The following is a 13,904-nucleotide window of genomic DNA, read 5'->3' on the forward strand; positions in this document are numbered from 1 at the left end:
CGTCTATCACGGAAAACTGGAAAACTGGATTTATTGGCCACCTCTGCTGATACAGCTCAGGTAAATAAGCGCAAACTAATCTACCTCGGTAGCTCACGGTCCATGTGGAAAGGGTATCTGCCGGTCCGGCATGCCGTGATTGTACGGAGAAAGCCGGAGGGCACGTGAACAATACGTGAAAAAAAGGTTCCGCCGAGTATCCATCCCCAACGACTCAGGGGCTCATTTCTTGCCCCTAGCTCCTTTCCCATCTACCACTTCCTCACTTTTATTTCTCCAATTTTTCACCGTCACTTGCCAGGTATTCGTTGTCGTAGCTCTCATCGACGATGAAGGAACTGTTGACCGATATAATTTTCAGCTGAGGCCCCTGTCAGCATACCTCGAACAGCGAACAGCGAATACGATGGTCGACCCACAGAGTTCGGAAAAGGAGGCTAACGTTGATCATAGAGCAGAGGCGGCCTCCGTCGTCAAGGAAGAGGACGTCGTGTCGCGCGATGAGCAGGAAAAGGTGTGTTTGGCGGTTCCTAAGGCTAGATGCCCCACTCAGACGTTACCTCAGGGCAGCACCGACGACACGAAGAATGCACCCGAAACTTCTGAAATTCGTGCCTCGTCGCCACCCCACAGGCCCTTGACTCGCTCACGAACGGGACGTTTATCGAAACGACGGGTACTCGAGGATAACGCTCTCGATCGTGACAGCGAGTCACCTCCACCGGCGAAGAAATCCCGTACCTATCGTAAACGCGCTTCTCAAAAAGGACAAGGCGAGGCAGCCAGCGTTCCACCACCGACTCCGTCTTCTCGCGAAAATTCTGCAGCCAGTTCCTCCGCGGATATACCCGCTCCAAATTCGAACAATGTAACGTTCCTGGATGGGTTGGATGATTCGAATGCACCCGCAGAGCGTCGCGGTCCCCGGTCACGCGCAAATTTACCGGTCCCAGTCCCCAATCTTACCAAGAAAAGTCGCGGTCGAAGGGTTCCTACAACGGTGGTGTTGCAACCGGAGGATTTGAAGAAGGACAAACGGACATATGTTTGTTCGGTGGAAGGTTGCGGCAAGTGTTTTCATCGAGGAGAACATCTGAAGCGCCATATCCGCTCCATTCACACGCACGAGAAACGTGAGTTTGTGTTTAGCCACCTTTCAAAAATATTACTGACTAATAATTTAAACTAGCATTCAAATGTACATACCCGGCTTGCGAAAAATTCTTCAACCGACATGATAATCTCCTCCAGCACCTCAAAGTTCATACTCACAACAAACGCCAGGTCCCCAGCGATGGCAGCGCCGATAGCCTTCTGGCTGATTCAGCTCAAAATCACGCCGAATTTGCCAATGCTCTGGCTGCCAACAATCCTTCCGCGTCTTCGAGCCTCCTTGCCGCTCTTCAACAACAACAGGCGTACACACCATCCATGGTGGCTCGGTCGTACGGTTTGCCTTCTGAGGAACTTTTCACGAAAACGAATATGGCAGTCTCGTCTGTTCGTACAGAGATGCCCCAGTCGCCTCCACGGATGGCCATCGCCACCGGACAAAACTGGCCCCAGCCGTAGTGTAGTACCATCACACGCGCTTTAACCTACGATATTTAACCTTTATTGATTCAGATCTGCTTTGATATGCCTTTGGAGCTTTCACTACCCATGCCGACTCGCGTTCTTTTTTGTTATCCATCCATCAGACTCGGCATAAATATACCAGCTCGTATGCCTCGCGAGGTAAATCGCTATGGACTATGTTGTATGGCCTACTATCCATTGTTTGTGATACAGTACTACTACCTACATCCTATTAATCTACTGTGTTCCCCATTCGATAACGTACAGCCAGGGAATACAAGTCACACTACGCACTGTCTTCATGAAAACTTTCCACCCCAGTACACTCGAAGGAACTAATACGATAAATTCTATTGGCCCGTCATGATTCGCCAAGACAAGATACTGAGTGTTGGTCAACCTACTACAATACACCAATATACACAAGACTATGCTACAGATATATGTACATGCGATACAGATCCATCAACAAGAAATTTATGATACACGCTGCTCCATCTCCAAACCAGTCTCAATAAGCTTCCTCGCAGCAGTAGGAAACGACTTCATGTCATCCAAAGACCTCGTCACAACCGCAGCCCCATCAGCCGACTCCCTTGCCTTGATATCACAAAGGTCCTTGAACGCCATTTTGAACGCAAAATTCTCGTTGGACCGAGACGTGTCCTGATACACAAACGAAGCCTTGACGCGCGCAACTTCCCCGGCCGACATGATGCAGATTCCAGGTACTTCAGACGCGTACAAGGCCGCAACCTTTCGTACCTGATCCTCCTTTTGGTCTCCTTCCTTCTTGTTCTTGTTCTTTCCGGTAGAGAATGTCGAAGCCGAGCCCGAGCCCCACCAGATCTTTTTATACTCAGATTGAGCTCGACGGACATGTTTTTGGACTAGTTCCAGCTCTTGCTTGAGGAACTCGCACGCATTTTGATGCTGAGGATTACCGGCATCTGCTGCAGCCACGCGTCTTTTGATGTCTAGCAGTGGCTTGAGAAGGTCGGCGTCAGATCCGCTATTAACCCTGTGTTGTTCATACTCCTTCAGAATGTCGTCCCTCAATGAGTTGCCAACGTCCGACAGTATGTCCAGGATAAAAGGACGCCCGTCGGAAGCTGAGCGACCCGGATTCTTGAAATTCTTGTCATGGTCGCGGTAGGATTCAAGTCGTAATCGATGGCCGGTTTTACCAGCGTCCAGTAAAGTATTGAACCTATGACAAGGTCACCAATATAAATGCATAGAAAATGACATGAGCATACATATAAGAAAGCAGGATTGACTGATCACTGTCGTATCCATACTTTCGGACAGAGTTATCGTGGAATGTCGAATACAAGCCAACCCTCCCATTCGTGAGACCGGTCATTAGGATGTTCACGAAGTCTGACTGGGTACGCTGATTTTGCTCGACGCATTCCTGAAATTGTGCGACCGACTGAATATCCCGTTCGAAATGTGTTTGCATGAAACCTTCTGGCGGAGGACGCAATGGCTTGTTCTGAAAATTTTGGACGAGCGACATCAACCACAGAAGGAAGCAGACATCTAACAAAAGGGTTAGCTATTGAGCGATGACGTTTGAAAAACGTGGTTTACCTCCATCAAAATCTGAAAGAGATAGCATCAGCAACGTAAACCAGTCATACTAGATGGGACACCAACCTCCGCCACTGAGAAGTGTCATGAGACTCTTATCCCCTTGAATAGAGACGACGATTACATTCTTGTACTCGTGAAGCTCTCGTATGTTAACAGCGCGAACCTACAAAACCGTCAACAGTTAATTCATAGAATCCCATTGAAATTTACCTTCTGAATATCCGACGCAAGTCTCAGTGGGTACCTGCCGATCAACACGTCACCCTCCAAGATGTTGAACTCTTTATTCGTCTCTGTATCCAGGATCGCCTTTGAAGAATAGTAGAATATCTCTCCAGGACGTAAGAGACCCGTTGGATCTGTAAAATGACAATTAATACAGCAAGCGAAACAGGGAAGAGATATAGACCAGGGATAACGAAAGCCTCTGCAGACTTTCCCTCGGGGAGCGGAATGCGGAACTTTTCTATCGCCGATTTGATTGCCGTGCCAATGATGTACTTGATCTTCTCTCGCAAAAAGTGGGACTTTGAGGGAGTAAATCCCGCTTGGATAAGATCAAGGGCAACTTCGTGAAGAGACACGGGTTCTAAAAACCATGATCAGGACATGTGCATGAGTAGACTGCGAGGATACCGCACCACCACTATACTCGTTCCGACCCGTACTAATGGGCGGTAATTCCTCCTCTGTATCATCACCAGGAACCTTCTTGTCGCCGTCCCGTTTATCGTCATAGACAATCTCAACATTCCATTCCCGTCGGGCGTACCCCAGAACCCGAGCGAGACCTCCAGCAAGCCTTTGTATCCTCGCACTGCTCACACCACCAGCATGGTTCACAGCTGCCCAAAGGCCTGCATCTGCGAACCTGCCCTTCTTCTCCATGAGAGGATCCACCGTCCTCTTCAGTCCTTCCTTTAGTAGCTCAACCAGAACGGCTTCGGGCACGCCATTGAAGGCCAGGTTGAGAAGGGTCTGGGAAGAAAGTGCACTACTTGACGATGAGCTCCCAGTGCTGACGATATCAAGAATGCGATGAGAATAATCGAGCCGCTCATAGTTGATCTTCTTCTGAGAAGGTCGGATCCAGATTTTGTACTCTTCATCAAAGTTGTTGGGATGGCGTATCCACAGTCCCTTGCTACCAGCGATACGACCTTGAACAGCGGTCGGCATGACAGAAAGCCCGAGCAGGGTAGTTATGCTTCTGAGGGCGGACTCGTTGATAAACCCGCACCCATCAGTCATGAGCTGATCTGCGGAAGGTTTCCCTTCGCCGTTCCAATCGGGAGTGGCTATCGCTGATGTCAGAAAAAGGTATTTTCAAGTCAAATATTATCTTACTTTCGTCCTCAATCTCCAGGATATTTCTCTCTTCAAAAATTAAACCAGGAATCGAAGTCGACAATCCAAGCGTATTCCTCGTGACATATTTCGCAATGGGCTAGCAAGACGTCAATCAATAGCCAACGCTATTATGGACCAACACGCGCCTGTTTCGAATTCAGCGCTGCAGGATTGTGCCATTCTAAAATAGTAGGATACGACAAGCGGTACTGATCGCCGCACCATCTTCGGCTTCTTCGCTCGAAATCTTCGTTGCCCTCGACAAGATACAGAGAACCTTCCTTTGGCACCCACGGAACAAAGACACGTCCGCAGATAACAAACTTTTGAGTCAGGAATTCCCTGATGGGCTTTTCGGCGCGCATCAAGAGTTTATCAGATACGCGAATCTGCAGCATCCGACGAGAGCCCAAAAAGCGCGCAAAACGTGTTGACTTGCGCATCTCCAATGGCTGCAATTCGACTTTGAACTTGTCTTTCTGGAGTTCGATGAGGTGGCCGATCTGCTGGATTTGTCCGCCATACCAGTGGGTCTCGCCATGGAAATCTCTCATAGGGCCGAGGCCACGACCTTGGTTCTCCATAAGTGCCAGCTGCTCGAGCATCATCTGCTTCCTAAAGAGACATTCAAATTGAGAAGAATATTACGCTAGATGTAAAGTACGAACCCGATTTTGTATTCCAGTGAAGCACTGAAAAAAGGTCGGTTCTTCATGATCGATGCGACTTTAAACAAGACGTCTTCATCCGTGCCGCACAGCGAATTCGACGAAATGAGCTTTTCCTTGACATCATACCACGTCCAGGAGTTTGTCGACACTCCACGCGCCAATTCCCATTGGACGCCCCACGAGATCTCCTTGTCATCGAACAACTTTTGGACTGCTGAATCATGTGCAACTATGTTGGTAGGCAGCTCAACTCCGCCTTTGAACAGATGGTGGATAAATGAGCCCTGGGACATCAACCTCTCTGCATCTGAGCTCGAGGTGTTCATATCTGTGTCAGTTTCCGTATCGGTGCCATCAGAAGGAAAGGCCGGAACGGCTGCAGGTATGACAGGTTGTTTTCCCTTCCCCGAGGAAATACTGGTATCGTCGGGAACATCAACATCCATACCAACACTAGCCCATAGTTCCTCAGTAGACGTTCTCGCATGGCGGAGAGCAGTGAAGGAGGGCGGTGCGCCATGGCGAGGAGAAGAAAAGAAGCCATCGGACTCGGTTGCAGAGTCAGATTCTGAACTATCGTCATCTGGGAATTTCCCTATCGACGGGCGATTGAAAGAGCCGGGAGATGATATGGAAGAAGTATGAAGAGGTATAGATGACATGGGAGTTGGCGTGTGCTTGGGAAAAGATCTTGGCGCTGAAATCGACGATCCGGAGGCTACTGGAGTGCCAGTTGAACGACCGGAGACAGGTGTCCTTTTTGGTCGAGTTAACGTGACATTGGCAGAGATTGAACTCATTGGGTCCGCTTTGCGTGAGGAGGAAGGCGTAACGGTTTGAGAGTTGGCCTTCCGTATCTTAGAAGGCGACGGAGAGGCATCGGGAGGAGATGGATTTCGTTTCCGGAATGGGTTTACAGGCTCGTCTTCCGAGTCGCTGGAAAGAACTAGTGCACCGTTTAATGAATGTATGAAAGGAAAGTGTAATGTATATACCAATGACATCCTTCGGAGGACCCTGAGGCGACGATATCTGGATCGTTGACATGCCCTTTTTGATAGGCGTGACTCCCGTTGAGTGCGAGTTTGTGTTTCGAGAAGGTGCTACAAGTAGAATGAAGAGTACTGCAATATGGTCATTGTAATTAACTTACTGCAGTTATTTAATGAAACGTCGACCCATTGATCTGAATCTTCTCGTTTCGGTGGTTGTGGTCCTGTGTCGACGTAATGTTTGAGCGGTAATGAGGTAGGGAGAGAACAGAAACGTATACCTGTCCTCTTCACTGGCGATCCCTGTGCCGTCACTGTAAATCCTGAGCTTGAGCTTGATGGCACTGCATTATTCTCTAAATATCCGCGTCAAAATGGGTATTCGCAACCAGGGAATGCACTGAACGTTTCATCTGCCCCCGTCGTTCGCCGCTGGCTGTTTGTTCTGTGAGCGCGAGATGAGCGACTGTGGTACAATATAAGATAGGCGTGCCTACGCTTAGGGTCGAACATCATTATTTCTCTTTCATCGTCCACAAATTCGTAGCCTTGGGTATCCTGAAAGAGAGCTGCAGCTGGAATTGCTCCCGCCTAACGACATGGGAGACGTACATATGTGGACTGCGGTGCCATTGTGCCATATATGACTTCTTGCTTCGCTCAAGGTGTCGCCAGTATTCGAGTGATAGATAGGAAGGGAAAACGCCTCGAAGAGAAGGTCGTCGTCTGAAAGAGGAAGCAATTTGAAATTCTAGATTCACGGAACCAGATCAACAAGTGCCTATCTAGATTAATCCTAAAATAAATTCTTACCTCTCTTCCCCGTGTTCCTGTCAGCTGTGCACCAGAAGTTCCAGCTTTTCCATCTGAACCAAGTTTTTTCTTTCTTCAACTGCTTGATTGACACAGGTACTCAGGCTGAGCGAACTAGTTGCGCTTGTTGTGCGCTTGTTTTGGCCTATATCAATCAAGAAGATTTCGCACCGGCGACGGACGACAATTTACCACCGGTCTAAGTGCTGAGCGGGTTTGACGATGTTCCCCTTCACTGTCCTGAGATGATACCGCCCGGTGCATATACACAAGGTGCGCAACAAACTGGTGAGACTCGTCGAGACGCTGGGAGATATCATCAGCATAGGAACGATTGTTTCATAAATGTGCCGTGAATCCTGTCGCCAAGTCTTCTAGGGGAATGCCGCCGAGTCCGTGATAAATACGGGTAGCCAGCTGTAAAGTTGCTTCATCCCCATCCCTTAGGTGGCTTCTTTGCCTGGTGCTGTAGAACAGACCGTCTTTATCCTGACTCTATCTTCCAGCTGGCTGTCTATGGGGGATTCACTTTCATCTTCTTCCATCTTGGCCTCCTTCACAGGAGCAGAAACTACCCGGATTGTCTCCATTGCCTTCTTTTCACTATTTGGTACGGACATCTTCTCTCTCATGCAGCTGTTTCTAACCACATGTCGCACAGTTTACGAAGTACGTCCGAGTCACTTCGATTGATACATGCTTTTATTAATGTGCAATCCTCAGTGGTTGATAACTTTTGATGAAGAGGTGATACACCTCATTTCACATCTTTCACTCTTTTTCACACCTTCACGTCACAAGGTTGCATATTTTTGGCACGGAAGATGGACCATTTCACGACTGTTGTTTTTGACGGTTTGGAATCTTCTTCCGTCGAACGTGAGAGCCGCATTGATCATGTGTTTGCATAGAATCGTTACTTTGCACTCTTCATGCTATCGTAAGTCCGTACGTCATTCTTGCCGGGATAGCTGACAATGAGGCCAGGTTTCACATGATTGGCACGTCTCTAGCATTGCATTTATTTTGCTCCTCTGCTCACTGTACATCTTGCAGTGCTATCCTTACCTCATCCTGGAGGGCAAGTAAGTCGACGTATAATGTCGCCTTAACATGTACTCACGACATCCACAGTTGTAAGTTTTCTGATATACCACCTCGGTAAGTATACCGCCGCTTACTTCTGGTATAAAAGTTGTGTTCCAGCGCTGGAATTTATCTTCGTTGGTAACATAACAGCAATTGCCATAATTCAAGGTTCGTTCCTCCAACTCAGGTCACTCCCAGTCGATAACCAAGTCCATAGCAATGCTCGTCCTTCGAGTATGGTATCTCTTCTCCGCCAGCAAGAAGATCCGAATAATTACAGTCTCCTCATTTATCTTATCATTAACTACCTCGATGTTATTCTCAATCGTAGCCGCCCTGAAAGTCAAAATCCTCCAAGCAGATATACCCCCTTCACCGGAATTCATCCATTTCGAAGTTCTAGGTTGTCAAGTTTCCCGTCCACCCATGTTCTGGCGCATCTACTTGCCTTCGTTGTTTCTGCATGTACGTGTATATCCATCACGAGAATAATGTTCAACAACTAACAAACACTACAGACGCTTCTATACATCCTGACCGCCTTCCGTGCTCTGCAGAACCGTCGCACGTTAAAACAAGCGCCAGTAATGAAACGTCTTCTCAGAGAGTACGAGCGCTTCACTACTCACCCTGATATCACCGAACACTGATCGCCTTATCCCAAACAGCGGCGGTCTATTCTTCTTCATTGTCTTCGGTAAGGGCCCCGAAGAGACATCTCCATAGCATCTAGCTAACACCTTCCAGTCTCTGTAGGGTTCACATCTATCGGATCTTTCTTTGATAATTATCCTCAAGTGAGCTCGATCACAAACCCTCGTCTTGCATCTTCCTGATCCATCTGATGATGAACCGCCATAGCTTAACATCGTTGTCATGTACTCAAAGTAAGGCACCCAACACCGCCCCTCGAAAGTACCTGGCAATTGACCGTCTTGGCAGCTTCCTCGTTACCGTCACATCAATAGCCGTGTCCCGTGTCATGTTCAGCATTCATTCCCTCGCTGCGCATCTCGGATCCGATACCGTCTGGCTCCTCAATAACGTCGAGCTGAGCCGAGTCAACTGGAGAAGAGGCAACACCGAAGGAGAAATCATCGTTGAAGAGTGTTCTCGTGAATTGGATGATGAGGAAGCGTCGAGGTCGGATCAACTTGACGCAATGAAAACCACGCGGATCGGAGTGTACAACGAGCGGGCTTGGTGATGCTTGATCTTGAAGCATGATGTTTAAGGCCCCACGATTAACGACGAGCCGTCTCAGCCCATTCGGCCTAACAAAATCCGTTCATAACGTATCAAATGATGTATCACCTGTATTATCGAAAAGGTGTACTTCTAGTAGCGTACTATCGTAGAACTATCTGTACAATACCCGGAGGAAGAAGAAACAGATATAATTGAAGTTAGGTATAAGCTAAGAATCTATGAAACAATATTCGTATACAAAAAGTTCCAATCGAGGATATAAATTCCAAAAGGTTGTTACGATTTATTCATTTTATTCGTTTTACTCAGCCTGATTACTCATATGCGATCATCACGGACAAGTTCCCGCAGTACTATTATTAGCACATCCAAGTGTATTTAAGTAGAGCCTCAGCTGGTCTAAACCCCAGCTTCGGCTAAGGTTTAATCTACCTAACATCGAACTCCTTGCTTCGTGACTTTCTCGTTTGCTCGCTGCCTTGTTATCGCCTTTGACCTGCTAGAGTATCATCTACCGAAGTGCGAGTAGCGATCCTAGTTTGATCTAAGTCAATTCGAGTTAGTGGCTAACATTTAGCCGAAGCTCGACCCCACGTTGCTCAGCATCGAACGCTGCCCAACATCTATCCCATAATCATCCTCACGGCAGTCGTCCTTCGGGTCCTGCCTTTCCTACTACAAGACCCGTTAGCCGCAGCGTTAACAAGGGTAGTAATCACCATTTTCCTGTGTCGATTCTATATACCGGCCCCTCTACTCGCGGCCTATCTTATAGGACTCTACACTGGGATTGTCCGACTCTAACCCATCCTCCAAACTGACGCCAATCACAGTAGTCATCCAGGCGATCGCAGTCTCAGCCATTATTGTGCTGATCACGACTAGTGAACTCTATCCTGTCCTAACAGTCGCATGGTTAATCGTAACCATTGGACTATACGAAGAATAGATCCACGCACGGATGCCCTGGTCCGACGCCATTCCCGCAATCTCCGCAATTTTTATACTCTTTTTCTTGTCCATTTCTTTGTACCAACTACACCGCTGCTGCCATCAACAGAGAAGGGTTCGCGCTCAGCTACCCTTCCATTACGTGCCCAGCACACCCGCGTACCCTCCACCCATAATCGTCATTCCTGCAGCATCTCAACAAACCCTACGCGATGGCCGACCCCTCACACCCGCTGGACCTGGAGAGTCCCTCTATGGATCGTCGCAGTCCAGCTCGCGATCCTCAGAGTCGAGCACCGACTCCTACAGAAGCGCCTCTGCCGAGTCAGTTGATATCACCGACACCCGGGGCATATTCCTCGACAGAGGAGACTCACCCCTTCCAGGCCTCTTTGACCAGTCTCCAGTCGAAGGCAAGTCAAGTACCGACGGAGTCAGAGGACAAGTCCGTGGGCCTGTGGACAAGGGCGAAGAAAGCGCTGACACTGAGTTCGAAGGGGACGAGCTCACAGACCTCGAAAGGGTCCGACTCGAAGACCTCCTCGGTGACCTCTACCCGGACGAGGAGGAAGATGCAGCCGATACCGGAGACAACTGGAGTGGACGTTCCCGAACGAAGTGGACGGACGCCGACTGGGGCGCCGAAAGGAGGAGGTACGAGCGAAGAGAGACAGGAGATGACTACGATGAAGATCCCGGAGAGCTTAGCCTTGGGGCCTCTGCCGCAACTACCTCCCGTTCAAATGACGCAAGGGCCCATGGACCTGTTTGGCCTACAAACAGGGGGCCTCCCATCGCCTGGTACCCACGAACCAGCTGGGTCTATGCCGACACAGGGAAAGAGGCTCCTGTGGCCAGAGAGCCGCCCGAGCGGCCCCTCCCTACCATACCGGAAACCAACACGATCCAATCCCCCGTCCCCAGGGCTGAACCGACGGATCAGCAGCTCTGGGCTGAGTTCCCGGATTACAACCCCGAGGAACTTGGGTCAATTGCCGGAGCCGGGGACCTTGCCCCCATCGCCACTTTTGTACCGTCGGTCGCAGGGCGAGCATTCGCCGACCCCGTCCCTCGCTACCAGCGCCCGTGGCCCCTTCTCTACCACACCCTTGTCGAGTTGCTCGAGCTCTCACGAGATGCCCGGCTCGCCCCAGAAGCACAGGCCCGAATGGACGCCGCAAGAGAAAATGATGCATGCATCTGAAGGGCTGAAATCGCCGCCCTTCTTGGACCCAATGGACATTACGACCTTCCCCTCGAACCCGACGCCACCCCCGCCGAAGTCGAAAACCGACAGCGCACTGCTGCCCTCAGATATTCCGGAAACGTACAACGAGCCGGAACAGACCTTGAAGCAAGGAGAAGAGCATGGAATGTGTACGAGTCCGAGATCAACGATGAGGACTCCGATATCGGAAGGTGGAGAAGAAACAAGGAGATCGACCGCCTCGCCCAAGAGAGGAAGGCGGCAAAAGATGCCCAGTCGACCCCCAAACCAGTCCCTCAAAAAGATGGTGATGGAGGCAGTAAGGGCGGTTCTCCTCAACCAGACGAGCCCGGTCCCAGCCATCTTTAATCTCCTCCCGTGGCACGGCCTGTATGAGATCATGATGGAGGACATGGAGAAGGACCTGCAGTGGCTTTTCACCGAGGTGGGAGAAGACTACCGACACGCCAAGTTTATAGGCGATGTATACCTAATGAAGAACATACTGGAAGTAGAAACCTGGCACAGGGCGGCAACCGTATGGAACCAGGTTCACCCCGATAACCAACAACCAGGGTGCGAACCCTATCGACACCCTCAACCGATGCCCAACCCCCTCGAAACCATGAGTTTCGCCGCTGGCGCAGGAGGGGAGGACGATGGATACGATGATAGCTACGCGGACGCAGGGGCAGGGCCCTCGCGCCCCGACAAAGGCAAGGGATCCACGGTTCCCCCACGGCCGCTGATGGAGCCGCCCACCAGTCGAGGGCTTCCCCCCAACTTCGAAGGTTATCCTCCTCCAGGGGACAATCCACGACTTCGATCGCTCCCTCAACCACCTAACCCACCAGTACCACCCATGCCGCCATTGCCACCCGATCCTATTCCCCCCTGGCAATTGGTGCCCGGGGCGGTCAATAATCCGTGGAATGACGTAAAACCCAAGTTGATCACTCAGCCGGAGTATTTCACCGGAGAATCTTCGGACATCAATCACTTCCTCCACCATTGCGAAATGTACTTCCAGGTTTTCCCGATGTACTACACCATGAATGACCAGGGGCAGAACCCTTATCAAATTACGTTCGTGCAAGGGTATCTGCGGGGCGAAGCGAAGCAGTGGTGGAACGACCAATACTATTGCTACCAGGACCCGAGAGGACATTGGAGATTCCCCACGTGGGAAGAATTTTCCCATGACATAACCGTCCAGTTCCACGAAGTAGCCGAATTAGCCATCTGGAAGCAGGAATGGAAGAAGGTCCATCAATCGGACTTCAAGTCAGCGGTGGAGTTCTTCATGAAGTTCGAAAGGTTGGCCCATAAATGCGAGGAGTTCGGAGACGAGAAGCAAATGTTCGAAGCCGTGGAAGCTGTGATACGCCCCACAGTATGAAACACGGTTATGCATGGGGACAACGAGCGCCCCACAACCTACGCAGCATGGAAGGCATGAGTACTAAGAATCGACACCAACTACCGATATGGAATCGCCCAAGGGTTGGGCGGTAAGTCCTCTCAGAACCAAGGAGGGTCTGGTCGAGGCAATCAAACGTCGCAGAAGGGTGGAGGCCAAGGACCTAGTGGCGATAAGAAGGATGCCACAGGAACGACCTATGGTGGTGCCGGACAGCCGATGGAAATTGACAAGCTACGGAGCGATAAGCGGTGTTTCAAGTGTGGGAACACTGGGTGGAGCCGAGACCATAAATGCCCAACGGACAAATCGAAATGCCTCCCCGTCAAACTTCCACCCCGCAAAAAGATTCCCGCTCAACAACTTCGTCAACTACTCGCGGAGGCAGAACAAGAGGAGAAAGGAAAGGACACGAAGATCGAAGAGGTCAAGGACGAGAAGTCATCAAAAGATGAGCCGGCATCGAAATAAGCGATTCGACGGCGTCGGCCAAGGACTTAGTTTCATCTGGTGCACGTTCATGTACTACTAGCCGGACTTATACTACATATGTAGGTACTCCATACGAACAATATACCAACTTTTTCGCCACGTTACCAGTTGAAGAAACTAAGAAGGAAGAATCGCAGCAACCCAAAGGCGTAGGAGGGGATTTCCGCCGCTCTACGCAGCCTGCGTCCAGCAATAAACCCCGAGGGGTTGTCCAACCTCCGGAACCCCTGCTTGACCGAATGGGGGAAGTTCTGGAGAACCCAGCAAGCGCCTCAGGTCAAGTCAAGACCAGCGCCAGACGTGGTGGCAGTCGCCTCGGCAGGGAGAAACGGTCGACGACTCCGACGGACGGGCCTTCACTAGTTGTTCCTCCCGTCAGTGGCGGCAAAGCAGCTGAGGCCGGGAACCAAGGGGACCACCTGCACTCAGTAGTGGTCTCACCCACAAATGGTGTCGACCCCCTTGGGGAGCCAATATGTGTGCGGCTGCCTAGAGTTACCGCGAGTACCGCTGAGGTTAGGAAGGAGGATAAG

At 50.2% G+C, this 13,904-nt stretch overlaps 3 protein-coding genes across 3 annotated transcripts; 2 read left to right on the forward strand and 1 right to left on the reverse strand.

The window, feature by feature from the left end:
• Positions 1-125: 125 nt before the first annotated feature.
• EV420DRAFT_1326386 (uncharacterized protein) lies at positions 126-1,895 on the forward strand. Its single transcript, XM_060468755.1, has 3 exons — positions 126-514; positions 566-1,133; positions 1,190-1,895. The coding sequence occupies exons 1-3, from the start codon at positions 407-409 to the stop codon at positions 1,570-1,572; spliced, it is 1,059 nt and encodes a 352-aa protein (XP_060336790.1). The 5' UTR covers positions 126-406; the 3' UTR covers positions 1,573-1,895.
• A 160-nt stretch (positions 1,896-2,055) lies between these two features.
• EV420DRAFT_1261563 (RNA dependent RNA polymerase-domain-containing protein) lies at positions 2,056-5,491 on the reverse strand (the record flags this gene model as incomplete). Its single annotated transcript, XM_060467076.1, has 9 exons — positions 2,056-2,788; positions 2,838-3,123; positions 3,235-3,340; positions 3,388-3,536; positions 3,587-3,766; positions 3,819-4,475; positions 4,525-4,624; positions 4,668-5,142; positions 5,196-5,491. 9 exons carry the CDS (start codon positions 5,489-5,491, stop codon positions 2,056-2,058), a joined length of 2,982 nt encoding a protein of 993 aa, XP_060336791.1.
• A 2,336-nt stretch (positions 5,492-7,827) lies between these two features.
• On the forward strand, positions 7,828-9,299 carry EV420DRAFT_1636517 (uncharacterized protein; the record flags this gene model as incomplete). The annotated part of the gene is made up of 11 exons (XM_060476599.1): positions 7,828-7,858; positions 7,915-7,943; positions 7,991-8,088; positions 8,138-8,164; positions 8,199-8,260; positions 8,310-8,557; positions 8,611-8,699; positions 8,761-8,789; positions 8,840-8,889; positions 8,954-8,979; positions 9,035-9,299. The coding sequence occupies 11 exons, from the start codon at positions 7,828-7,830 to the stop codon at positions 9,297-9,299; spliced, it is 954 nt and encodes a 317-aa protein (XP_060336792.1).
• Between the last annotated feature and the right edge of the window lie 4,605 nt (positions 9,300-13,904).

Source organism: Desarmillaria tabescens, assembly GCF_030435595.1.
Source record: "Desarmillaria tabescens strain CCBAS 213 chromosome Unknown EV420scaffold_4, whole genome shotgun sequence".
NCBI lineage: Eukaryota > Fungi > Basidiomycota > Agaricomycetes > Agaricales > Physalacriaceae > Desarmillaria > Desarmillaria tabescens.

What these genes read in the sequence shown, in the direction of transcription:
- EV420DRAFT_1326386 (XM_060468755.1), top strand. Translation starts at nt 407, where the DNA reads ATGGTCGACCCACAGAGTTCGGAAAAGGAGGCTAACGTTGATCATAGA. An exon ending in CGCGCGATGAGCAGGAAAAG is followed by an intron (nt 515 to 565) that starts GTGTGTTTGGCG and finishes ACGTTACCTCAG; the next exon opens with GGCAGCACCGACGACACGAA. An exon ending in CATTCACACGCACGAGAAAC is followed by an intron (nt 1,134 to 1,189) that starts GTGAGTTTGTGT and finishes AATTTAAACTAG; the next exon opens with CATTCAAATGTACATACCCG.